At 45.9% G+C, this 27,622-nt stretch overlaps 1 protein-coding gene across 16 annotated transcripts in view; it reads left to right on the forward strand.

The window, feature by feature from the left end:
- MAGI1 (membrane associated guanylate kinase, WW and PDZ domain containing 1) overlaps positions 1–27,622 on the forward strand; it is a 728,953-nt gene that overhangs the window by 667,580 nt on the left and 33,751 nt on the right. For 15 of the 16 annotated variants that reach the window (XM_075549926.1, XM_075549927.1, XM_075549933.1 and 12 more), the window contains exons 13-14: positions 15,814–15,845; positions 26,461–26,677. In XM_075549926.1, coding sequence (XP_075406041.1) covers positions 15,814–15,845; positions 26,461–26,677 — 249 coding nt within the window. The remainder of the gene's footprint in view (positions 1–15,813; positions 15,846–26,460; positions 26,678–27,622) is intronic. The other variant, XM_075549920.1, reaches the window with a different exon arrangement.

Consider the following 27,622-nt stretch of genomic DNA (forward strand, 5'->3'; position numbering starts at 1 on the left):
TTCTATTTCCATGATTTCCAAAGTTGCTCATAGACCAACAGTCACAATACCTAGGAAGCTGAAATGTGGAGCCATTAATAGACTCCATTGGCACACTTATAATGAGCTGCGATCCAGTGGGCCCCCAACCCATGGAGATCCAATGGCCAGTGGAACAAACACTACCTAGTCATAAGCTATCCCCAAGACAATGCCACCATACCAATATGAGTCACAGGTTTTTTGTAAGCCGAGTAGATTAGTAGGTCTTTCTAATCTGTCTTAGTCTGGAAGCTCCGCTAAAATCTGTGTAGTGCGATAGCATCACACAAGTCTAGTGACAGATACCTGGGGGCTGCACGTGAGGTGCCTCAGGGTCTCTCCTGCATGGAAGAAAAGAATCACCCCCACTGAACTGCCAGGATCACCACCTTGTGTCCTCACCACCCTGCAGGAGTAGAGGGAACCCCTTGATTTCCCTGATAGCAACTATTAGCCCCCCTCACTTAGCACTTAAGTTTTATGAGACTTTTATTTTAGCAGTCAGTATAAAAACCCATGTAAAAACACATGTTAAAGATGTAGGTGTGTGTTTAAATTTTTTCCTATAGTTAAGTAAACATGATCCTTCATTTTTAATCATTTGGAGGGGTTTGGAGTTAGGTCTGTGCTTTATTAGACAATCTTGCTCTTTTTACATTTAAAAATGGTGCATATTCTTTGTCGTCACTTTTGGCTTAGATACTGTTTGCTAACACAGACGATTGCATTTAAAAACCACAGTGCAAGCCATACATTAATAGGATTCTATCTTTATGTTGTTTGGGAAACCTGGGCAATTGTCCCTTACCTTCTGGTGACTGGAAGAAGGTAAAAGATCTTTTGTTTTCTTTTCTCAGCACAAGGTTTCCCGATCTTAGCACTGTGGACATTGCACACTAGCTAATGCTGGGCTGCACTGGAGCCCTGGGATGGGTGTGTGGCCCGTTGCACTGTAAACATTAAGATCTGCAGCTCAAAACTGCTAGCCACTCCATGGGAGAAAGCTGAGGCTTTCTATTCCCATAGAGTCTTAAAAACTAAACACACTGCCATCGAGTCAATGCTGACCCATAGCGACCCCCTGTGTGTTTCACAGGAACCACACCCCAGCTTGTAACCACAGTCCCGGACCCGACAGGAGCCCTCTGCGGTGCCACCCTGGAGGCTGAACATGAGTCGGCATCTTCTTGTTGGCAGCAAATGCTTTGTTGCCAGGAGCTGTCCTTTGCCTTGTAAGACATTTCTCACAATCCCAGGCCTGGGCCCACAAGGTCCAGGAGCACCCTTTTCCGTCTTCACCCCCCAGTTGTGACACGCTATAATCTCTTCAGGCGTGGCCTGATGTCGTCTAGGGAACAACATCCCTCCCTGAGTGGGAACCAGCGCTTTACCCCTCTGAGCGCACATGTTGTTTGTTTATTGGAAATTCTGTGTCCTATTATAATTATTGTTTCTAACATGCAGTCCACTTGTAGACAGTTGTTGTTATTGTTGTTGGATTTGAATGGAAGAAATTTAGTATGATCGTTCTCCTTTTTAAAAATATTTTAAATCATTTTATTAGGGGCTCATGCAACTCTTATCACAATCCATACAGACATCAATTGTGTAAAGCACATTTGTACATTCATTACCTTCATCATTCTTAGAACATCCACTCTCCACCCAAGCCCTGGGCATCAGCTCCTCATTTTTCCCCTCCCTCCTTGTTTCTCCTTCCCTCATGAACCCTTGATAATTTACAAATTATTATTTTGTCATATCTTGCACTGTCCGACGTCTCCCTTCACCTACTTTTCTGTTGTCCGTCCCACAGGGAGGAGGCTGTGTGTAGATCCTTGTAATCGGTTCCCCCTTTCCAGCCCACCCTCCCTCCAGTATTACCACTTACCCCACTGGTCCTGAAGGGATCATCCGCCCTGGATTCCCTGTGTTTCTAGTTCCCACCTGTACCAGTGTACATCCTCGGGTCTAGCCATGTTTGTAAGGTAGATTTGGGATCATAATAGTGTGTGGAGGAAGCATTTAGGAACTAGAGGAAAGCTGTATTTTTCATTGTTGCTACATCACACCCTGTCTGCCTCGTTTCCTACAAATGGGCTTTGGGTCTCCACTCCTCACCCCCGCCTCATTCACAATGATATGATTTTTTGTTCTGATGATGCCTGATACCTGATTCCTTCAACACCTCGTGATCCTTTCTTTTTAGTTGCCTCTTCCTCATCTGCTCAGTAGTAGATGTCACTACTTGACCAGTTGTATGCATCTCCTCTCTGTCTCAGTCTGGAGCAGTGCAGTGTGGGGCTGCCTGGCACTGTCTCTCTGAGCCTCCCGCTTCTCCTCTGCAGTAGGAGTGGAGCTCTGCACTGTAGGGAGGGTGGAGTGTGAGTGACGAGAACTTGTTCGGTCTTAGCAGAGGTTTCTTTTGCTCTCTGGAGTTGCTCAGGCAGGTTTGGATGGAGCTGAAGGAAGAGGAGAAAGAGGGGGGCAGTGAAGTGGGCCTCTACCTTTAATTAATCTTGGTTGAACTGTCTGAAGTAGACAAAGACATAGCCACGTCCCCAGATCCACGGGCACTAAGTCCATGTCCTCTCAAATGAAAACAGAAGACAAAAAAAGTATCTCCTCAAAGACAAGGTGGCAGGACATTGTCCTGTTAAATCTGTTCTGATGGTTATTTTTTTTTCAGTTAACGGAGAAAGGAGAAATACCAGGACAGTGTCTCATGGACTGGAGTCCGCCCAGCCTTATTAACACACACACACACACACACACACCACCACCACCACCACCACCACCACCACCACCACCACCATGGAGGACTCCCCTTCATAAATGGAACCTTTCCTTTTGTGTGTGTGCTAAAATATCCTCTTGCTTATAAAAAGTTTCAACTCACGCCGACCTCCACGTGTGCCCTTCTTGTCACGTCTCACTGTGCAAGCCGAGAAACTGGCCACCTGTCATCCATGGTCCCATCCGTCTTCAGAGAATACACGTGTTTGAGGAATCTAAACTCCAGGTAGCCTTGCAGTGAAGTAGAGACCCATGGGAGGGTGGGACGAGAACAGGGACCGCGAGAGGGAACACTGAATTGCTGAGTACGTGGGGCTGTGGAGCCCAGCCACTGGGAGAGAAGGGAGCACGCGTGTTCATCACCATGGCTCCCATAGTCCCTTCATGGAGGGAGAAGCCAAGATCTGCATCACGGACAGGAATGGCGATCAGTCTCCCGTATGATGCCTTACACAATACAGCAATCTTGTCCTGTGTACATTACTGACCGTGGTAGATCCAAAAGCAAGAGAAAATTAAGTGAATCACATGCACTTATTAGACATGACTGATGTCTTAAGTGCAGAAAGCAGCCAGGGACATTTTATCACTGTTTTTACAAATTCATTTCCCCCTTTGTTTTAATGTGCTTGTTTGCCTTGAGCTTGATATCTGTGTTGACTCTAAGCCCGTTTGGGGCCTTTCTTATTTATGGAGGGAAATACAGCAGGAAAGTGCTGAAATCCGTGCAAGCGGATGCCCAAAGGATCATGGGAGAAACGTGTGGAGTTTCTTGCTCACTTGACATGCTTCCTTGGGTCAGCATGTACCTCATTCCAGTGTTTTTTGTTTTGTGATTCTTTTTACTTGCTGTGAAAACAATGTACTCCTTCAAGACAGTGCTTATTAGACATTTTGTCCTGGGCTAAAACATTGCAGTAATAACCCTCCTTAGACCTTGGGTCTTTCCTCCTGCCCCATCAGTGTACTTGACCTAAAAGGAGGTAGATTTATCTTTGCAATTTGTCCTTTTGGGGGTGAGGTAGTGTGCGTGAAACTGACTTCCGCACTCTTGCCTTTACGTAAATCCAATTGGCGAAATGAGTATTGACCATCTGAAATCTAATAGTTGAGCACAGAGAAGCCCTTGCTGTATGGGGCAGCAATTCATTAGAAATTGATAGAGCCCCGGAAGCCGGTTTCTTTCCTCTGTCATTCACATAATCACTTAGAGACCAGTTTCAGATATTGTTTCAGCAAGAGGATTCTGAAGACATTTAATATCTCCATGGGAGCTGCACAGGGCTGTTCATCACGGGTCCTTTGCTCTTTGGAAAAACCAGCCCCTCGGTAAATGGCTCCGTGGGCCCGACTGCCAGACCCGGTGACTAACGCTGCACTGCGCGCCTCCACAGTCGGACTGCCCGGTCGCTGTTCCCCACGACCCGCGTGCACTTCCTCAGGCCAAGATGATTTCCAAAATTTAAGAGATCGGAGTCAAGTTTGACATGGTGCCAGAGGTGGCCTCCACTGACATTAAGCAGTTCAACAATAACATTAATTGAAATAACCAAGCACTATCCTCCCTTAACGGAGCACGCAGGAAGGGCCCCATCCTATTTGGAGGGAGGGAAAAGGGACACGGGGACAGGAATGCAATTGTTCCAGGAATAGGGCCATCAAAGCGGCTCTAGAGATTCATTGATTTGCCTGAAGAAAATGACCTGAAATATTGTTTTAACTCCGTGGTTTGCTTTTGGGGAGGAAGGATGGCCCAGGGAGCCTGTTCGCTCAGTGTAAGTCTGATCATTAACGGGTAGAAGGAAAGGCAGGAGGAGACTGGCCTTAACTGGAGAATTTAGGAGCTGCTTAGTACCCCTGAGAACACATTCACTTGCTGGGGCTGAGAGCCTGCAGGGCGTTGGGTCGGGGCGTGTGCACCGTTCCTTCCAAGACAAGAGCGCATCCGTTGTGATGGGAAGCAGCAACACAAGGTGGCACCGCGGAACCTTGTTCCTGCCGCCGAGAGGGCTGCTGTGAGCTCAGCTGAGCCTGGCAGCCCCCAATCCATCGAGGAGCAGACCAAGGATCAAGAGCGGTTCAATAATCACTCCCGCGATGACGGTGATGAAAAAAAGGCCAGACAGCCCTTCCCCTTTGCCTCATCAGCTCTCTCTGCAAAGTCCCTTCTGCCCGGCCACACGTCTGCACCAGATGTTTGTGGAATGGGATCAGAAACTGTCCCGGGGCGGGTCTCAGAGAAGGATGCACCCAACAAGGAATGGACTCAGGGAATTTTAGAGAGCGTGGTGTGGGGAGTGTGGAAACAAACGGAGCAGATTAAAGGAGCGCTTCCGATCTGTTTTCAGGGAAGGCTTCTCGGGAGGAGTGGCATTGGAGGGAAGCCCTGAGAGCTGCAAAGGAGCCGGCCACTGCTTGGCCCAGGCAGAGGGAGCGGCCAGGCCAAAGGCCCAGAGGAGTAAAGGGAGCAGACGTTCAGAACCAGACCACAGCAGCCTGGCTGGGTGCATAGAAGAGGAGTAGTGGAATGAAGAAAGGAGATTCAAGTTAGGCAGCGCCAGAGCAAGGTTGGCTCCTTGACACGCAGACAAAATTGGGCTGTCATTGTCATTGTGTTGGGAAGTCACTGGCACAGGCAGCCAGGTGACGTGGGAGCCGGATTTGGATGCTGATGGTCTCTGGGAGGACAGCAGGTTGATTAACGGGGCGAGAAGGAAAGCTGGAGGCTAGATATAAGGCCTCTCTGTCGTCATGGCATGAGATGGCAGTGGCAGTGGCCATGGAGACACAGATGGATTCAGGACAGGTTTGGGGAAGTCCGGTGGTAGGAAAGAAAAACCTCCCAAAGGTCCCTAGGTTTCAAGGGCTTGATGTCCCATACGATGACATTCAGAAGAGCTACCTGGTGCCCGCTCTTGGTCCTGTGTCTGCGGGTAAGCAGGCAGGAAAATAATCAACCTCAAAGCCAATAATCTTAAAGAAAACAGTTCTAAGAAGCATATAATTTTTATCCCTAGATGCTCTTCAGCATGCATCGTAGTAATAGGTTTTCTTTCAGATCTGCGACCTTAAAGTATGGGGCTCACACCACATCCAATTTTTTGAACCTAGAAAAAGAATCCTTATCCCATTTTTTTAACTTCATATGTTCCATTAGAACATACGCCTTCTACTCTATAGGACCTGCCTTAGAGCTTCTCAGTAACCCAGCCTGCCCGCTGCCCAGAGGAGACTCCCCAGAGGAGACTCCCAGAGCTGTCGCTGGAGGAGTGGGTCTGCAGCACTGCAAAGCAATTCAGATGTCAAGTGCAGGTGGTAGGAAACTCACGGTTGGCAGGGAGGATGGTGAAGCGTTTTTAGATTGAGGTAGGACCGTGTCTGTAAACACCAGAATACAAATGTTTTCCTGGAACCTCTTGAGAAACTGGCTTAATTCCACACTCTTCAAAAAGGAGGTCTTGCCTAGACTATTCCCTGGAGGGGGAAAAAATTGATCTTGGGGTGCATCATGACAAATCAGTCATCTTTCTTAAGTGGGCAGCTCTCTTTCTCCCTTCATACCCTTCTCTCCTCTCCCCGCCCCTCCCCCGCCCTCACACCATGAAGAGAGGGATCAAAACCACTCAGCTTCTGCCATGCTCTGTCTTTACCCCCAATTAAAAGAAGACTATGCTTAGGTGTGTGTGTGTGTGTGTGTGTGTGTGTGTGTGTGTGTGTGTGTGTGTGTTTTGGTATTTTGGGTGTTTTGTTTTTCAGATAGTGTCAGGACATACCTGCAAGTTAGAGAAAGTTGTACTCGCTTTTGAAATGACACTTTCTGGGGCTTGACCGCCTGCCAACCGGTTAGTCGCTCAGCTTTCAGGACTTGCTTCATTGCTACCAAGCCCCACTCTTCCAGTCACACAATGGGGCCTTCAAAATATTTGGAGGTGGGGGGATGGAAATTTCCCAGAAACTTCATTGAAGCCCCTTTGTATGTTTGGACACATCTAGCCTTGAATAGTTACAGATTTAGGTAGTGGGACACGAAATAAAACCTCGGACACATGTTAATAAGTCAGTGACTACATGGACTCCGCTGCTATGTATAACAAGGAAACCCCATTTCTAAAATCGCAACGGAGCCACGGGCCCAAGTGACTGGAGACCCGTGGACCTACTAGTGTGGAGGCCCATGCACTTGTGAAGCAATGTCCAAATATTGTGGGTATGAATTTTTTTAAATCATTTTATTGGGGGCTGGTATAACTCTTTTAACAATACGTCCATCCATCCATCATGTCAAGCACATTTGTGCATTTGTTGCCATCATCATTCACAAAACATTTACTTTCTGCTTGAGCTCTTGATATCAGCTCATTTTTTCCCTCCTCCCTCCCCACACCCTCCTCCCTCAAGAACCCTAGATAATTTATAAATTATTATTATTTTGTCACAACTTACACTGTCCAACATCTCTCTTCACCCACTTTTCTGTTGTCTGTCCCCCAGGGAGGAGGTTATGTAGATCCTTGAAATCGGTTCCCTCTTTCCACCCCACCCTCCCTCCACCCTCCTGATATTGCCACTCTCAGCACTTGTACGAAAGGGATCGTCTGTCCTGGATTCCCTGTGTTTCCAGTTTCTATCTGTGCCATTGTATATCCTCTTGTCTAGCCAGATTTGTAAGGTAGAATTGGGATCATGATAGTGGTGGGGGTGGAGGAAGCATTTAGGAACCAGGGGAAAGTTGTATATTTCATCATTGCCACACTGCATCCTGACTGGCATGTCTCTTCCCTTAGACCCTTCTGTAAGGGCATGTCCAGTGACCTACAGATGGACTTTGGGTCTCTATTCAACACTCCCCCTCATTCACAGTGATTTGAATTTTTGTTCTTTGATGCCTGATACTTGATCCCTTCAACACCTCATGATGACAGAAGCTGGTGTGCTTCTTCCATGTGTGCTTTGTTGCTTCTGAGCTAGATGGCCACTTGTTTACCTTCAAGTCTGTAAGACCCTAGATGCTATATCTTTTGATAGCTGGGCACCATCAGCTTTCCTCACCACATTTGCTTATGCACCTGCTTTGTCATCAGCAATAGTGTCAGGAAGATGAGCATCATAGGATGCCAGTTTAATAGAACAAAGTGTTCTTGCATTGAAGGCGTACTTGAGTGGAGGCCCAATGTCCATCTAAGACTAAACCTAAGACTAAACCTATAAATATGTGCACATAGATCAATTTCCCCATCGTTATATATAAATATATTTACATATGTACATGCCTTTATTTAGGAGGCCCAATGTCCATCTGCTACCTTAAGACTAAACCTATAACTATATGCACATAGATCGATTTCCCCATCATCATATATAAGTATCTTTACGTATGTACATGCCTTTATTTAGACCTCTGTAAATACCCTTGCCTCCTAGCTCTTTCCTCTATTTCCTGTGACTTTCCTCTTGTATGTGGGAATGAATTTTGTGAGTAGTAGCGTCTAGAGTCTTCATTGCTTCGTAGTGGGCTGTCATCCAAATGGACTCAGCACCTTTGAATGGCAGTGTACTATTTGGTGTTTCAAGTCGCTTTGGCATCAGACCAAATCAGCCCCCTTTTGGCAGGTTCGTCTGACCGTATGATCTTGGCGGTATTCCTTACCCATCAATGCCTCAGTTGGTTTGTTTGGTTGGTTTTATGCTGTGAAATATCAGTGATACTAACGCTTAACTCAGAGGGCATTTATGAGGATTGAATGTGCCAATGAAATCCTCAGCCCTTGTTAGTTATTTATGCATTTGGCTCTTGCTCTTGAAGATCCATTTACAAAAGAAAAGGAGAAGGAGCCTCAGTTTTCCAAGCCCAGGTCCTTCACGCGTGTTGAGAGGCAACAGTAAGTGGACTGTCCTTCTCCTTTCAAGGATACCTTTTCTGGCGTGACCCCTTATTCTCCAGGCATTGACTGAAGACAATGTATCCACCTCGGGGAAGCCACGGATATTAATGACTTGAGGTCTCCTGACCTGTGCCAGTTCAAGGCTATGACTGTGAGGTGAAAGGACCTGTAAACCATGAGCAATCACCAGCCTTACAAGCCGTCTGTCTCTTCTCAGGACATATTGATGAGGCTGTATGTGCTGTGTAATTGAAGCAGACTTCCCTGTAGCTGTTAAACCCGTACAACTATCTTCTTAGCAAAATGCCAAGTGATACACCATGGGGAGCTACTTACTGCAGACATCTGAAGTCCAACCATCGCTCTAAATTATGAAGGCCACATATTTCATAATGACCATTATTAGGTCTCCACGGGAAAGACTGTCTTCATCTTCGTGGAGACATTGGGTCTGATATGTCTGCTCTTGGCAGCTGGTATCATATTTGCATTGAAAAATTACACCACAAGGTTGATGAAATGGTATTTGGCTAAAGAGAAGGAAGGGGTGGGGGCGGGGCATCAAACATGTCCAAGCTAGGACCATTTTTCCTTTTGTTATATGGATTCTGTTGTGTGACACAGAGTGTTTGCAAGGTCCTTCAGTGGAAATGTACTCTGGTGTGAACTTGGCCTTGAGCTCATGCTGACACACTGAATTAGCTTTAAAGGAAATGAAATAAACTGAGAGAGAGAGAGAGTCATCATCATTATTCAATCAAGTCTCAATCGCTGTATGTTTCCCCCACCCCACAGCCCCATGATTAAATGCTGTTCTGTCGTCAGCATTCAACTCATCTTCTCTGCCCGCCTCTTCCTATTGGATTAGCTTCATTTCTTCCATGCTCCCAGGAAGCATTTCTTCTGTTGGGCACGTAGTACCGACCACACTGAGTTGTCACTGTTGATTTGCTTTCTCCTTCGAGACAGACTACAGACTCCTCCTGGACAAGGGGCACGTCTTACCTTCTTTTCACAACAATATTTTGCTGGACATGCGGCAGTCCTCATAAATCTTGAACAAATAAAGCAGTTACATGGCTGGTTCCTTAGCATGAGTCAGAGCTCAAGTACTCAAGCAAGACTGACCGGGCTCCCCAGTAAGCCTAAGTAGCCGTGTATGCCTGGTGCATTATCCCCCGCAGGAATCGTGGTTCTCTGCAGTCCTTTAAGCTGTTTCTGCTTGTCGCCCCACCTGGAATTCGCGCTCCAGGAAGATAGGAACTTGGTGGTCTTGTTCGTTGCTTTGAACCTTTTCTTGATCTCTGCTTCTCCTTCTCACTGAGTCTTCTATTCTTGCAGGTTCAGTACTTTATAGGCTGCCCTGATGGGAGGCAAAAATGTGGCTGCATGAATCTCATCTGGAACAGGGGTGATTGAAGCTGACCACCACAGGCCCCCATAGATTGAGCTTCTCAGGGTCTCTGTTCAAGTGTTCAGAGATCCCCTGAAATAATATGCAGAATCGCATGCTTTAGGGCAGTTTTGCTTGAGAGAAGCTTTAATAGCTTTTTTCCCATTTCCAATCAAGGCTATGGCCCAGTAATTTACTAGCACAAGCACTTGAGTAGGAAAGGCAGTCATTGAGCCAAGAGATAGCTAGGACAAATGCTCAGTGTTCTTTTTTTTTTTCTTTTTCCCAGTCCAGCACTGCATTAAGGCAATAAGTAAGAGCATGGTCCAAACACCCTAAATATTGGCTGCAATGTTTAATACTGCTTACCTTTTTATAGTTATAGCTTTCTGATTATTTGTAAAGTGTGGAAAACATGCCAAATACTGAAAATAAGGATATGGATTACCCATAAATCCCAGTTCTCAAAAGCATGATTTTAATACATGTCCTTCTAGTCTTACCATATAAAAATGTGTGTACACCCATATATGTATATTTATATACATATATATTATAAGCTCATATATGATATTTGGATTGTATCCCAATTTATGTATTACTTCATTTGCCCATGCCACTAAATATTCTTCACTTTTTCTAATGACTTCATACTATTTCTTCTTACTGACATATCTCTTTACTCAGTTCTTTGTTCTTGGAAGTTCACAGTGTTTCCAGTTTTTAGCTTCTTTAGATATGTTGTCTTGACCATCCTTTAATACCTATTTCCACAAATTTCTGATCATTTTCTTAGTGTAGATTCTAAATGTGGAAATTACTGAATCAAAGCTCTAATTTGAAGGCCCTTTATTTACAATTATGTGTTAATAGGTTTTGGTGCAACAAAGGAAACTACTGGTGTCTTAGATCAAAATGTGTTCCTTCAGAAAGGAGTGGTGATGTCCTCTCTGACATCTCTAACTAGCCTTTGACCAAATGGTCCTTTCAGGGGTCTCCACTTACTTGCTAACAAGCTCTCTCGCTGTCTGCCTGTCTCTCACATTGTGTTAGCTGGTCTCTGGCAACATTTTGAATGCACCATGTTGCTTTGCACAACTTTAAAGAATCCTTTCTGTTAATGGCATGTAGATTTGTGATATAGATATATAGAGTTTGTACCATTTATATATTGATCTAGCATCATTTATTTGATATTTTATATGACAATTACTTTGGGATCCATCCTTTCTGAGCCCTTTGCATTTAGTGTGATTCTTTTAGTTAATGAGTTAAAGTTGGCATCCTCACGTTTTTTCAAACCTGGGACACATTTGGTCCAGAGAAAGCTCATTGTTTCCCAGCAACTCAGATCTTGTTCCTCTCGGTGCTTTAAGTGCAGCCCTTGGCTTCTGTTTGGTTTCCCTTGATGGCCCATCTGGACTATGCCCATTCTTTCCTGAGTCCTGGTAGCTGGGAGAGCAGGCACATGTCTTAAACGCGACAGGGTGCTTAAAGAAACTCTACGTGTGTATATATATTCAATCTGTGGAGAAAAAGAAGTAACTCTGACAGATTATAGAGGTTGGAGATTTAATAGTGCAATTAAAGATTCTGAAATTTGTCGCATCTATCTTAAGATAAGCTGATTGGGTTTTGTGTATTGTGGCCTCTGTGTGTGTGTGTGTGTGTGTTTAAAAACAAATAAGGCTTTTCTTGTAGCAGAGACTAAAATAGTCAAAGCACCCATAATCTCACTAGCCATACCCTGTTTGGGGATATAACTTACTGATCTTTCCAAATGCGCATGGATTCCTTTATATTGTTATATTTCTCCTAGAATTATTTTCATGCAGCTGTTACAAGGTTCTGCCAAGAATAGCATTCTGCCACTTAGTTATATGAGAACGTGTTAGTGAGATACTTTATAGGCTTGATTTTAAAAGGGCAAGAGGTTCTCCCCCTCCAGTTAAGTTGGTCTGGTTTCAACCATTATAAGAGAATCAGCCATTTGTTTTCTCCAAAGAGACACCATTTTTCCCAGGGGAACTTCAGAGGTTTGGGGCTGAAACTTTCCTCACCTCTGTTGATAGCACAGAAACTCACACTTTGAATTGCTCTTTGAAGTAGCATTTGTTGCCTTCTAGGTTCCAAGGCAGATGGTGCCATCTTTGAACTCTTTCTTCCACTCCCTTCCTCCTGAGTGGACCAGACGAGCCGTTAAGATAGGTGCTCATTCCGCCTCCAGGCCTCATCGGGAATAAGGGGCACGTAACATAGCTCCCTGCTGCCACACGGTCGACACAGTGAGCATGTGTGTTACCGGGAACCACCTACCTGCCAGAAACATGGAGTAGAGCTGATTGCAGTAGCACCCAACGCTAGACGAGAGCCATCGTCTGTGATTTTCTAGGCTTGGAGACTTCTGCCAAATGAGGGCCTTTTCAGTCCTTTCCATGAGGTCTCCCGGCTGTTTACAATCCCATGGAATCGTTTTGGCTAAAATAAATTATAAATTGTAAAATGGAGGTTTGTTCTAGCATTCATATTTATTAGATTTTAAGATTTAATGACCATATGACCTAAAGCAAATCTTTGACTTTCTTTTTTAAAAAGCAATCAAGTGAAGTCTCTTGATTTTGACTATTTAAATATTAATGTGTGGTCACACATATGCCTTTTTTTTTCTCCTGTGGCTTTGTAAAATTAAGGTTTTAGACAACTAGGTACCAAAGTGGAGAAAATCCCTCTGCAAATTATATATATATGGATGTTTTTAAAACTTCAAAAATGTTCATGAAAACAATGAAATGAAAAGATAATATTGTAAATTTCCAACACACTTTTTGAAGCTGCATCCTATGTATACTTTCTTTCGTGTTGCAAAATACAACAAGCTGTGTTGATTCAGCAGGGCTATTTTGGAATATTATCTAAGACTCCTTCCTCATAGGAAAGAGTGTCCACAGAATAATTGGCTACCCCCATGCTCTTCAGCCTGGTTAGTGTTGTACAGTTAACAGTGGAAGGACTGTTAATTAATCACTACTTCTTTTAAAACGGACATTTCATTGTCTTAGTGAGATATTTCAACGGAATGCTAGCTAAAGCTAAAGCTACCTTAAACGAATCTCTCCAGTCCCTGCCCCTCTGGCCTGCCCCCATGATCTGTTTTCTGTTTGACATGTATGTGTATGTGCAGGGGAGAAGCTGGGCGTGGGTCTGAGGGTGTAAGCATCTGTATCCTATTGTCCATGCCATGCTGCCGCATGCTGTGTGAACTCAGGAGGATTATGCTTTGGAGATTGTCCTTTTTGCACCGAGTGGGGAGAGCTCATATCTTTTCGCCTCTGCAGACTGCCTGCCCTGTAGCTTGGCCGCCCCACAGCATTTGAGAGCTTCCAGCAGTTTTCTGTATACCATTTACCTTGCACACTGATGAAGCTTTGCAAGTACCTAGAAAATAAGAAGTGCCCTTTATGTTATATGTGAAATCTTCAGAGGCAGGGAATTTAAGACTGGTCCAGAGGAATATAAATAGCAGACTGTGGATTCAAACGGTTTTCCCTGACTTCTCCCAAGCTGGGCATCCTTTCTAAATGTGTGCAGCAGGCCACCAGAGTCCTGAGCGGCATTCTGTCCAAACACAAAAAAGCAATGAGGTTTGTGTGTTCCAGTTAATGAAGATGTCCCACATTAATGTGGGAAACAGCTGAATATGAAGTTGTAATATTCTATCATTCTCGAGTCATGCAGTGGCCCACAATAACTTAATATAATTCCTGAAGGAAAATCTATTCATGAACAAACAAAAGTGACTAATACGTATTTGTTAAAGCATAATGGCATACCCAAGTTAGGTCAAGTCTCCATAATCCATGCCAGAATTTTCCCCTCAAGTCATTTTTATATTTTAATATACAATTACCTAAAATGATTTTCTCTAGTTGAAGCCAGAGAACCATAACGGTTTCCTTTCAAAATGATCTATATGAAGAAACGAAGGTGAAAGGGGTGGTCACTTGAGGGCCTACACTGTGACAGGTCCAAGGCTTGCAACCATTTGGTCTCATTGAATTACCCCACCAGTCTTCCGAAATGAGTCTCTTCCTGTGTCACCAATGAAGGGACCCAGGCCTGAAGGGCTCTGTAGCAACTTGCGGAAGGCTGTCTCTCAGAGTTTGCTAGCCTTGCCGGAGGAATACCATTCTGCGCTCTGTCTCAGTTGCCCTGAAGGTGGGCCCTGACGCCTTGCATCTGAATCTCTTGGGAAATGTGTTGGGACTGCAGGTGCCCAGGCCTTTGCGGGTGGGGCCTGAGTGCTGCTCCACCGGGCCTTGGTGGCGTGGCGCCCTCCTTCGGGGGACAGGATGAGCTATGTCAGCAGAGTGCCCCCATTGCCTTTGGGAAAGAGCCCTTCTGATCCTGCCCTGCTGGCACTGGTGCAGCACCTTGGCAGTGGCCATCTGGGTGGTTCTCTCCATTCTCACCCACTTCCAGTTTCTTGATTATTTGTGTTGAACTTAGTGTGTCTCGTGGTTAACAGGCAGCTTCAAAAAAGAAGGGCTATCATCGTTTACTTTAAAAATGACATCGAAAAAGGCCATTGCAAAAAAAAAATCAGATCTTGGTACCTTTTGTAAGGGTTTCAGACATTAGAATCCACATATTTGCATTCTAAATCCTTGCAAAGAAGAAATCAAAGGGAAGCCGGGAGGGGAGCTCCTTGTGGAAACTCTTACTTTAGAGACAGGACTGCTGGTGTGTTTCATTTCCTCATCAAGCCCCCCTTCCCTCCTCTCCCAGAAGTCTTCCCCTCCTGGAAGTGAGGCGACCAGAGTCCCTTCCAGAGTTTGTCCTCCGAGTACTGGCTTCTCGGAAGAGGCAGCCAGGCTCAGTGGCCACCCGTCCTTCCTCCACCTTTCCCTGTCTTCAGGATTATCTTTTCCTCTCAGCTCAGTGAAATGCCTCTCCTCCACTCTCTTACTCCTACTACGAGCTTTCCCCTGGAGGGGCTGTTCCAGCTTGCGTCCTTCCCACCAAGCTGAATAAACAGGAGATGGCTGGTTGACTGACAGCCACTGAGAGGTGTGCCGTGAATCGGAAGGCTCCAAAAGCAACTGGGATGTGTGTTGATGTTCTAGCTCTGTGTGCTGGCAAAGAGCACCTGCCTTTGTTTAGTGCTCAGCTCATCCAAATAAAGAAGGCGGTTCCTCTCCCGAGAGGCAGATTTTAAAAAGAAAGGAGAGGGCAAAAAGGGGGGGGGGGGGAAGGAATCCTTTTAACCTTGCACTCCTTTGAAATGAAAGATATGTCCCTTCCACTGCCCTGATTGGTCCAGTTCCACTGACAAGTGGACCGGGTGGGAAGGAAATCTCCAGGACTTAATTGTAAGTTCAGTCTCTCTTAATCCAGAAGAGCATTTGAGATTCTGTCCAAGTGTTCAATTTCCCAGGCCGCTGAGGTCTGTGAATTTCGTTTCCCAGCCTCCAGGCTGCTGCAGTACAAGTCAGCATAGCTAATGCAGATAGATCTGCTGCCTCTCGCTCTCCTCCTCCCTCTGCTTTGATTCGATATGAACAGCCTGGTAACTCCGATGCTGGGGAGAAATCTGACATAACTCTGCAGATGGCTAGGTAGCCATGAAACACCTGGGGATTGTTCTTTAAGGAAAAGGTAACATTTACATGCTAATGATGTCTTCCCCCCTCCTCCCCTTCCTTGTTGCATTTTTTTTTCCAGGGCTGCCAGTTCCAAAGAAGAGCCCAAAGTCGGTAAGGACTTCTCAATTACTTGGTGCTTGTTGGGGGGTGTGGGGGTGGGGATGGTGGGAGGGGATGCTATCAGGCTTGACTTCGCTAAATGTACTCTAGAGTGATGGGGAGACCGGAGTGGAGGGCTCTTTTATTGAGTTCTGGGAGGAGGTCTGTCCGTAGGGAAGGCATTTGGACTCCTCTTTAACAGTGCAGTGCTCTGTGGGCAGGCTACAGGAAGAGCTCGGATACCCAAATGCATGCTTGCCGTCCTGCCTGCATAAATGCCAGTTGTAACTCTCCTTCTAATGGATAGGTCTTTCTGCTGTTTTAAGTTGAGACAAATACCTTTGTTTCTATGGGGAGGAGGGACAGGAAAAGACAAAAAGCTCCACCTTCTTCCTGGGTAGCATCCTCTCAACTGGTGTTCCCAGCCATCCTCCTGGGTGAAGCCTGCTCCCGGGGTTTGCTTAGGAAAGGTGATGAATGGCTTACAAAAGCAAAAGGCAGTGGGTTTCAGGAGGATTTCTCGGCTGGGCTCGTATACATGACTATGTTCTGCTGGCGCAATAGTCACAGCCCAGCCCTGAGAATAAGACATTTCCCTTCAGGGACAATGCCCTTTGTTGTTTGGCTAGCTTTAGCAGCATTATGCTGCAGGGAAAGAATTCTTTTAAAAATAAATCAATGTTTTGCTGTCCTTTCTAATTTGCCTTCCCTGAAGATGCATTACCTAGTTGACACCTTAGTTAATAGCCGTAAAGCTGTCCGTGTTAGGCTTGGGGATGTAGCCTCCTGTTCTCCGAGTCCTGACTACCCATTGAAATGCTACTGAACAACTCAGTCTGGGGACGTGGTCGCCAAGTATAAGGAGCATTAAGGGAGCCGGGGCTGTTTCCACATGGCTGAAAAGATTGGGGGTGGGGAAGCAGGTAGGGTGCTATGCCACCCTGGAGCAGGGAGAGCCTCTCAAACTTTGTGGCTCCTGGGGCCGCAGCTGCTTCCCTCCCCATGTCCCCAAGCCGAGTACAGAATCCGCAAGTTTTAAGCAGGCGATGAGAGGGCTCAGGCCCCGCTCCTAAGTTCTCCAAAGAGAAAAAGCGGCAATAACTGATGTGCTGTCAGTGGCTCCACGCCAGGGTGATTGGGACATGTGACTTTGGAGCGATTTCCGTTGTGGGTGTGGGTTCATGTTCAGACAGCGAAGTGCTAGTAGGTGCCCCTACTGGAATGACAGCTGCCAACACGTGTGTGTGCGCGTGTGTGTGTACGTGTACGTACCTATCACTGAGCCAAAGAAACATATTCAAGCTTTGGTAAAATAGAAGCAAGCCTGGAAGCTGTTTCTTAGGAGCTTGAATTAGTGTACACCCTCTTCTCGGCTCCTCCCTCCCTAGGCACACCAGGTTAATGCCTAGACTCATTGTACGCACTCCTTACAGAATGCAGTCTCGACACGGACTGTGTTGGGGGACAGGGGGTGGGGCGCAACGGGGACTTTGCACAGACAGCAGGACATCAGGTAGCCAGGTGGCCCTTTTGGTGGTTTGCATCCCGATCCATCTTACTGTGCCAGATGATTTCTGTAGATTCATTTGCATCCCTCCAGCTTGAAGTGTTCTGGAATCACCTGCTGAACTCAAAGGGGGGCATCAAACAGGTATCGAGCCTGCATTCACCAAGCCAGTTAAAAGAATTCCCCATGACAGTTTATTTCTGTAGAAGCCATGTCATTAGCAAGCAGCAACCCAATTACTAGGGCTGCATTCCTAGGGAAGGGGGGATCTCACTCAACTGCTTTGCCCACAGTCTGCTGGCTCTTAATCACCACAAGCTAAGAGGGAGGTGTGCTGCTGGGTTCCAGAAGAACAAGCTCCCCCTCCCCCCACCACCACCCCACAAGCTTGGGGCTGGCCCTTGCCTGATTTCTGTGCCAGAAGAGGGATAACGGTTTTCACAGCACACCCTGGCAACTGCTGTACCAAATGTGTGTGTTTAGGGCAGGGAAGCAAGTACCGTATATATACTCGTGTATAAGCCGAGTTTTTCAACACATTGTTAATGCAGTTTTTGTGGTAAAATTAAGTGCCTCGCCTGATATTCGGGTTGGCTTATACTTGAGTATATATGGCACATCAGCCTTTCTGCCGCTGCCCATCCCACATTTCTCACATCTGTGATCAGTGGCAGCCCTGTATGGGTGGGCTGAATGCTGTGTCCTTCTCTCCATGTGGATGTGGATGATGTCCTACCAGAGAGATTGAAGGTAATGGGCTTTTTCTGATGGGTCACAGTGAATCCAGGGGACGCTGAGTGCTGCCATGGCCCCAGAAAGCCACTGCTGTGATGACAGTCAGGATCACTTACACGGTCTGTGTAATTCATTCAGTGCATGTTGCTTTGCCTGGGTTGCGGTATGCTTAGGGTGATCTGAAGCTGCTAATTACTATCTCTTGTCCTAGGAAGCAAGCGTTCCCTTCTTTCTTGCTCCTTCAGCCTTAGATTATCCTAAAAATGTTGCCTTGCTTATGAGGCTGACGGCTTCCTTTTCCCTACTTTTTAAATTTTTTGGGGGGGTGTATGTTAATGTTTTCTATAATTGCATTTTTTAGAACTGAAGGACCTGTCTTTTTTATCTGTTGCCCTTCTTGGTGAGACTCCATAGCTTACTCTTAATAGGCAATTCCACTGACTAGATTTAGTTTAAATGTTGAGTGTGTGGTTTGTAAACTCGTTGGGGACAATGGCAGTACCATAATAACATTTTATTCATTTAATCCTTGAGTTGCTATAGCATCAGGGACTCCTCTGCCCAATGGCAGGGGCAGCAGCCAGGCATGTTTGCTGTCAGGTTACAGACCCTGCTGGGAAATAGCTTCCCTGGCCCGACTTCATCATCCTGCCCAGGAGGTTCTTTAACGGAGGATCTCTGTGTATGTCGCACCCCCAGGGGCTTGTGTGAGATAACTTAAAACACTGGGCATCACAGAAATCCCTTGATTTAGAGTCAGCATCCTCTTATTGATTTATTAGTTCATTAGTTTATTAGTTTATTAGTTCATGTCTCAGTTGCTCCTTTCCTTTCTCCCTTCTTTCGCCCATCTGCCCATCCAGCTGTCAATTCACCCATCATTCATCTGCCCATACGTCTACCCATCTGTCCATTTGTCCATGCATACACTCATCATTCACCTATTCATTTGTCTGTTTATGCAGAAAATTGATGCTAAGAACCTACTCCGAGTCAGATTCAGTAGGAGGCCCTGGAACTATAATAAGTAAGATGGTTACAGTACCTTTCAACGGAGAGCTTACAATTTGTCGGTTGTTCCTTTAAGGAAAGTCTATCGGCACAAATTAACACAACTGTTTCTGCCTTCACTCGTTTTATCGATACGTGTTATTGAGTACCTCCCATGTGCCAGGTCCAGTCCCAGCATACATGCAACAGGAACTCACACAGAGGGCCCTGTGAGCATCTGGGAGAGACAAGCACCAATCCCACAGCCCCTCACCTCAGCAGTCTGGCGAGCATTCAGTTTTAAGAGTTAACAAAACAAGTATAATACAGAATCAGGTGTAAGCATCATGAAATATACTGAGTTCCTGATGACAATCGCCTAGGTTAAGTTGCCATACAAGAGGCATTAAAAAAAAAAAAAAAGGCTCAAGATTGAGTCCGATGTTCTGGCTGAGCTAGGAATTCTTTGGAGATCCCTGGTACCCTAGGCAATTAAGGAGACCACATTGTTTGCTTAATCATAGTGTCTAATTGAAGGAAGCGCGCCAGGTCCACTTCCCCCAAAACTACCTAATGTCTCAGGTGGAGTTTGCATGTGGGGGCCATCACCTGCTGTAGAAGGCATTCTCTTCAACAGCCTCGATGTAGCAAATGCAGCAGGCCGAGCGGTCACAGGGATGGCAGATTTCCATTCTGCTGTCTTCTGTCCCTCTCCCCTGGAAGAGAGCTAAGACAAGTGCCCCAAACTAGTCATTACGAGAAGTGAGGGAGAAACAGGCGAGTTTTAAGTGCTGCATCTCTCCTGCATTGTCCTCACTGTCTTAGTGCCCATCTTCCTACCTTCCTGCGAAGCTTCTCAACTGACAGGCACAGCAGTAATGGCACCAATCAGTGCTCCTTCAAGCTACAAGGAGCAGCAGTCGGTAGGAGGAGAGGAGCTGGGTGAAGCAAGTCTGGAAGGTGCAAAGTCTCTACACTCCGCTGCTAACTAGAGGCTGGTGGGTGAGTCCACCCCGAGGCCCCTCGAAGACAGACTAGTGCTCTTCCTAGAAACCAGCGCATTGATTGTACTTCTGTGGGTGGGCAAACCAGGTGGAGCCAACCTCCCATTGGGGGAAAATGCTTAACAAGACGCAGAGAGCCCAAGGGGGGAATACCTCCGGTATCTCTTCCTAATTGGACACGTTTGCCCTAGCTTCTATGCAGCGTTGTGCAATAGACTACCGGGACTTTCCATTCTGTCCTTTTGAGGTGCACACCACCCTTCACAGGGTTTGCTGTGTGACCACCACACCAGAAGGAGTTGATGCGCACCTCCCACTAAGTGAACTAGGCTCTCCCTCCAAAACCCTTGTAGCCAATCTAAGGATCCCCGTAGTCCCTTGGACTAAGAGCTCAAGCTCCCTGGTGTGAGAAGCAGCAGATGACAGTCACCCCAAGGTTATGGGATTGATGCTCTTTGGACTTCGGTCTATATCTCTTGCTTTGCAGGAGCCCAGTGAATGACAGATTGGGACTACCATAAATTTACTATTGTAACACTCTCCTTGCTTTCTTATGACATGTATTAGTCCGGTAGGCCAGGTGCTGCCTTGTGAATGAGTGTCACTGCGTTTTGCCCTATCACCCCCCCAAAAAAAAATCAGTAACAAAACTATGGAGCACAGCTCTGCATTGACACACACAGGGTCGCCTGGAGCGGGAGTTGAACTGATGGCCCTTGGTTATTGGTTAAGCAAGTCTCCCGGCCTCTCACCTCCCGTAACAACTCATGTTCTTGACCCTCGGGGACTCAAGAAAATAGACTGTCAATTTTTCCTTCTGTTTCAGATTTCTTTAAAACATGCACTGTGAACTAAAATTCATTTTCATAGCCAATCAATGCTTTGCTTTTCTTCTCCATTAAACCCTGTGGCCTGCCTTTGGGGAAGAAATCATCTGACTTACATCCATAAGTGATGGACGAAAGAGGCAAAAGGAAAGGCTGCCCTCTGCTTTGGCTTGGACTCCAGTCTCTAATTTTCACACAACCTTTAATGACATTGGCCTAATATCTCATCAGTACTTGGAGTTTTTCCTGCTGTCCATGTAAATCGCTGCAGCGGCCTTCAGTCTTGGCAGATAAGTGAACTGTAAATAATTTTGCTCCAAAATGGATCGATTTGTCATTTTTAAGCCACATGAATTCTTTTCATCATTTAAGCTCCTAAGTGCTGCCTGTATTCATTTGCTCTTCCGAGCAAATATTTTCAGTTCACTTTCTGAGAACCTGCATTTCAAAAGCATTCTGTGAAAGAGTGGTGAGCTGATCCCCCCGCCCACCCATTCCCATCCCACCCCGCACCCCCACCACCATCACCGCTGCATTTCCATTTATAAAAGCCATTGCATGTTTCTTTGGCTTGACAATAATAAGAGAATCATACATTCTATGGAGGTTGACACGTATTTTATTTTGAGAAGTCTTGTGACAGCTTTTCAAGAGTGGTGTGTGGCCAAGGATTTCATGGGGTATTCAAAACCAAGCCCATCCCCTCTCCGTGGTGAGCTAGGATTTGAGATTCAGAAATGAAAATCTTGTTTCAAAACAATCAGTGCAGTAATGTCCACCTCCATGCATGGTACCTACTGAAGCGGGTTACCTGGGAGGTGGATGGCCTTTGTCTCTACAATGACCCATTCTTCTCTCTGGCACCCAGAGGCCTTTGGATTCCACCACTCCTCTCCATTGTCAATACTACTGCCCTCCTGTAACCACTCTGCTCCCTCATCCGCACTCAACTGACCGTCTCTTTACCGGTCTTTCTGCTTTCATGCTCTCTCCCCTCCAGTGTCTTCACTGCCCAACAGCCCGAGCCAACTTTCTGGAAGTAAGATCTTGGCATTTGGCATGCCCTTACTTTAGACCCATTAATGGATCTCCCCCCACCCCTCGCCTTTAAACCCACAATGGAACCAACTCATTATAACAGCCCACAAGGGCCTTGTGCTACCTGAACTCCAAGTTCACTGCAATGCTACAGCCCACTCTTGCTGCACCACACACCACAGTACCCTTCTTTCTGTTCAAACATTCCAAGCTCATTTTTGTTTAGGGGACTCAGCACATGCTACTTCTGTGTATGAAATAGTTCTCCAGAGATTTCTTTACCGCTGTCTAAAGAACAGTGCATAATGTGAGCAATCTGTTATGAGTATCTGAACAATAGCATATCATTGTATCTTTCAGATGCTGGCAACATAGTAAGTGACCAGTATGTAATTGTTGGGTGAGTGAATAATAGAGACTGTAGTCTGGACATTCTACCCTGGGTATAACAGGTGCTTCACCATCTGTTAATGCTCTTGCTTTGCATGGAGGTACTTTAACACACCTGAAAGAGTGTCTTTTCCTTCTTTGGGGTGAGTTTCTTACCTAGAAAAATGAAGTGAAAGATAATCACATTACATACAAATTTGGTCCTGTAGCCAGTTCAGCAGTGAATTCATGCTCTTGCTTAAGTCTTTTGGGAGGTAAGCAAGACTCCTGAGGAAGCAAACAAGTTGACTTTAATTTGAACAATATATAAATGCTGCCTTTCTCCTGGACAGTTTTGGACTCTAACCAGATAAAGAACAGCATCATAACGAATTAGCATGCTTGCAGGAAATAAAAGATGTATTTTAAACTTTTTCAAACACAGCAGAGCTTAAAAACACCCAGAGTGCCAACAAGGTATTAAACACAGGACAGAACTTCAAATAAAGTAGTTTTCATTACTGAACTTGAGAAGCCTACAGCGAGGTTTGAATCCGATTGAGAGGAAATCGAAGAAAAAGTTTCTAGATTAGTGTATATGTGACCAAAGTGGGTGTATGGCCCCCCTTGGGTGCACTGGAATGACCCAGAAGGGCTGCAAAAGCAGGCACTTAACACGTCATCCTGGATGATCCACATGGTTTGCTGTTTGAAACCACTCGCAGCTCCATGGGAGAAAGTCTGGGCTTTCTCCTCCTGGGAACTGTCTTGGAACCCCCAGGGCAATGAGTTGGGTTTATTTTGTTGTTGAGTTGGTATAGGCTCTGAATTGCCAGGGGTGCGGAGTAACTTGGTTTCTAAAAAGGAGGTAGTCACCGGATCATGTGGGAACCTATGGCTTAGGGTGGGCCAAGTCATGACAGTTTTTTGATGGCATAGTTTTTTTGCCACATTCTCACAGTGCTGCTTTTCTTTGATTTGCCTCAATTTAGGGACAACATTTAGATGGTGGCATTTAAAAGGACACAGAGATGCAGCTTGGCTGAGCGGCAGTTCTCCCAAGCCCGGTCCGGGTCCTATCTGTCATTTTGTGTTAATTAGACATCAATGAGTCATTTAATAGAGGGGCGAGAAGAAGTGCTATAATTTAAGAAGGGGCCTACGTGTTTCCAGTGGACTTCATTTAGACACACTGAGACAGTGGACCGGAAGGAATTTGCCTCCTCCATGTCAGTGATGGCCCCATAGCCATCTGAAGACAGCTTAAGGGCCTTAGAAACATGTCACGGCTTTCAGAATGTGTGTACATGTGTGTTTGGGGTGGGGGTGGGGAGGCCAGTACAGGTCTGTGTGGTAGAGGTCATGCTTGGCGCGTTTGTTTTTGTTTTGCTTTGTCATGAGAAAGGTCCGGCTCTTCTGTAACACACTCCCCGATGAGTGGGCTTGTCAGAGGTGTTTTTCTGACATTTGAGTGGGAAAGGTTCACATTGGGTGTCGAGGGGCAGTAACCCAAGAAGAGGCATGTGCATGTGGTCTCCGTACTTTGGGCCCAGCAGACAGGAACTTCAAGTAAGCTCCACAGGCAAGACGGGTGAGAAGGCTTCCTTCAGGTTATCCTGCGGGGCAGCTCCCTCTGCCTTCCCCGGGGAGGCGCTGTGAACAGGCGGGTGAGCTGGGACTCCCAGGGGTAGGGACTCGCGTGCAGTGGCGCTGACTTGGATCTGGAACAGCTGTCCCATCCACATGGCATGCGCTACTCATATGAGGAAGCGAAAGAACAGATAGACCTTTGAAGTAAGACATGCGACTCGCAGGTAAACTTCAGGGCGTCCTTGGGTTTTTGTTTGGTGCTCTGTGTCACTTGCTTTTACAGTGAGAATATCTTTTCTTTCCCGAGGAGAGTTGAACAAAAATAAAACACTCACAAAATCTAACAATAGCAAGTTAGCGTCTCCATGATTTCTATTTACCGAGGTTCATTTCAGAATGAAAATAGCGTTAACTTTTGTCTCACTTATAAAATGCATTCTGTGTGCACCGTGCCAATAAAATGTAAGCCCTCAGGAAAGCACAAAGATAAGAGGAGGAAGACTGGATAAACCCACTTTCAAAAATGTCTGCTGGAGCATGCATACGAAGTCGGCTGACACCAGGTATGCTCTTTCATCACTGAGGCCCTTCCCAAGACAACACGGAGGAGAACAGCAACCCCCGTGCGCATGCAGAAGAGAATGGCATTTGTGCCTTTTATTAACATATTTTTTGCATTTTGAAAATCTTCAGCATATCCCTAGGGGCAGCAGGGAGGCAGTTAATGCCCTTCTGGAGAGAGAAACTATTGGAAGTCAGCAGAAGAGTTTCTGTGCCCTGTCTTCGCGACGTTAATCCATCCAGGTTTGGCTGAGCACTTCCTCCAGAACTGATGATTTGAGCACAAGGATGACGTTGATCCCCAACCCAAAGCACTGACAGTGTGTTCTCCTGACATCTTCACCAGAGTATCGCGGCCCTTTGGACCGAAGTGAATGAAACGTCCATGCAGTTTTACCAAAACCTCTGGGCCAATTTACAATATGCTCCGCAAACACTGAGGATGATTATAAAATATCTGTCTTGTCCTCATTGAGCACATGCCAAATGTCCCTCAACTCTGAATCCTTGCCAGGACCCATATTTACATTTGTATGATGTTTTAACAGTCAAGGGCAAGTGGAGTTTTTGTCCACCTAGAACTTTCTTCAGAGACTTGTTTCAAAGCAAGGACTGGATGGAGAAATGCGAGGGTCCTCAGAAGTTAAATGAAGGAGACCTTCGAAATGTATAGCCAGACGAAAGACAGAGGATATGTAGAGTGAGAACGATGAAGGAGAGTCTTAAAAGGCTTGTGTAGGGCTTGGTGGAAATTTTAGTGCTATAAAAACCTGAGAGAAACAGAATAATCAAGGCCAATAATCTGATAAACTACTTTGAAAACAACAAGCTACCTACAAGATTCACACAGAGGAGCTAGGCATTGTCTGCCCTCTACTTCTCGAGGGTGCTCTTGAAAACAGACAGATAGGAAGACCTGGTCGACCTATTATGGGGAAGGCAGGACCCCTAGATTGAATAGCAGGCCTTTGGATTTTAATGAGCAAAACTAAACTCCTTAGACTTGTCTTTATTGGAGAAAATCAAAACCAAATAATGATCTCATTTCTCACCAGGTAAGTTTTCCTCCCACTAGATTTTACTCTTCTTTCAATCCCCATGCAAACAAAGAAATTTCATAAACTTCTAAGGGTCTTTGCTGAACAGGTTTTAATGAACATGAAATCGCTCACTTTACTGAAATGTAAATGAAACTCTTGCCCTTTGAACACTGGTTGGGCTTTTGACAAGTTGAGACTCTGAAGACGTTCAACGCCCCAGTTCAACCCCATCTACATCATTTGACCTTGACTTTCAACCAAGAGTAATGTCCAGAGTTAAAAGACGTGAGATTTTTATGCCTGCAAAATTGATTCGCTAGCAATTATACGTGCCGGTCATAAAATATTTATGTACTTTTAAGTGTCAATGAACATATTCTGGGCCTGATTTTCAAACGATCCAATTCATGTCTTTGGGTTTCTTGTAGTCTGGAAAAACTGATGATTAAAAACCATTAAGTGGGGTAGGACATCGTGGAATTAAAAGGTGCCAGGTATGGAAAAGGAAGGGACGTTTGAGCACTGATTGTATTTCTGCCAGTTGTTACAGGTTTGCATTTAAGCCACTTGCAGTATTTCAGGTCACATTTTGTAAAAAAAAAAAAAAATGGTATTAGAAACAGATACATCTTGTAATAACCGAGACTGGCGTCTCAGCTGTGATGTCCATTAGATTTGCTTCCTTACCACAGCCTAGAGAGCAGTATAGTTTGTGATTATGTCTTCCCACCTGGCCCGCCCAGCTCTCTGTCTGCCAATCACCCGGGGATTTATCTGCATTCGGCACTCACTGGAGAAAGGTGGAAGCCAAAATGTTGTTGATATATTTGTGTGTGTGTGTTGTGTGTGTGTGTGTGTGTGTGTGTGTGTGTGAAGTGCTGAACAAAGACAAGCTGACGGAAAACACCCACTCAAGGAACCAATAATAACCGCCTCTCCGTGCCGCTTTCACTCACTCCCTTTCAGCAGCCACTGGAGAGGAAAGACAGTCACGGCAGTTCGCAGCACAGCGTGTCCAGCCACCGGAGCCTGCACGCGGCCTCCCCGAGCCACAGCGGGCCGGTGCTTCCCGAGTACCCACCCGCCGAGCCCCCCGCGCCCGATCAGACGGACAGCTCTGGGCAGAAAAAACCAGATCCTTTTAAAATCTGGGCCCAGTCCAGGAGCATGTATGAAAACCGACGTGAGTAGCACCCTGGCCCGCGCCCTCCCCAGGCTTCCAACTCTGTCTTGAGGCTGATCCAGGATTACGCGTTCTCAGCTTAGATGTAGATAAATTAAGGTGCCAGGTGAGGGCTTCTTGGAGCGGCCAGAAGGCTCTCCTGGTTGCTCACGGAGGGCCATGATGTCTTCGTTGTGGGCTAGCGGGAGAAATCCAGGCCGGGATACAAATGGATGTGTCTTTCCCTTCAATGAAAAGAAGTGACGGGCCAGAGCCGCTGTGTCATTTATCGCTCCTGAGCGGAGACTCTGGCAGGCTCTGGGATCACGCGTTGTGAAGCAGCTCAGATACACAATAGAACATAAATATGATTGGCTTTGATTAGAGGCAATGAGAGGAAATGAAATGCTTTCTTAATGGTCTCTCGATTTTCACCAATACTGGTTTAAAAAGAGATTGTTTTAAATGCCATTGCCATCCTTTCTAAACTGTCCTCTTGAAAAGGAGAAAGCAACACCAGAGTAGGATGCGCCTTAATTATTTATACGGTGGTTAAGTATGTTCCTTTCACGTTTACCTTCACTATAAATAGGAGCGATAGTCAGCGCGTACTTCTCCTGTGATCTGTCACTTCCTGGCTTGTAGCACAAAACGACTCGTCCCCCATTTCATTTCCCACTTAAAAAAAAAGATTCAATGGTTTCCGAGGCATTTTCACGATACATAACATTCGTTCATTGTACCAGTGAGCGCTGTTAGCCGCTGCCGTGCATTTGGTGGCACAGACTGGCCTCCTTTTGCCGTGGTTGCTGTGGCTGACATTTGCCCACGAGTGTTTTGTGGGGAGCGCTGGACTGTGGCGGACACTCCCTTGTGTCCTGGAGTTGGCATAGGGGTGAGAGAATTCAGAATGGTGGAAGCGATTGCTTTTGTTGAAGGAAGTGTCTGAGAGAAACCAGAAGAGAG

This window comes from Tenrec ecaudatus, chromosome 5 (assembly GCF_050624435.1).
Source record: "Tenrec ecaudatus isolate mTenEca1 chromosome 5, mTenEca1.hap1, whole genome shotgun sequence".
NCBI lineage: Eukaryota > Metazoa > Chordata > Mammalia > Afrosoricida > Tenrecidae > Tenrec > Tenrec ecaudatus.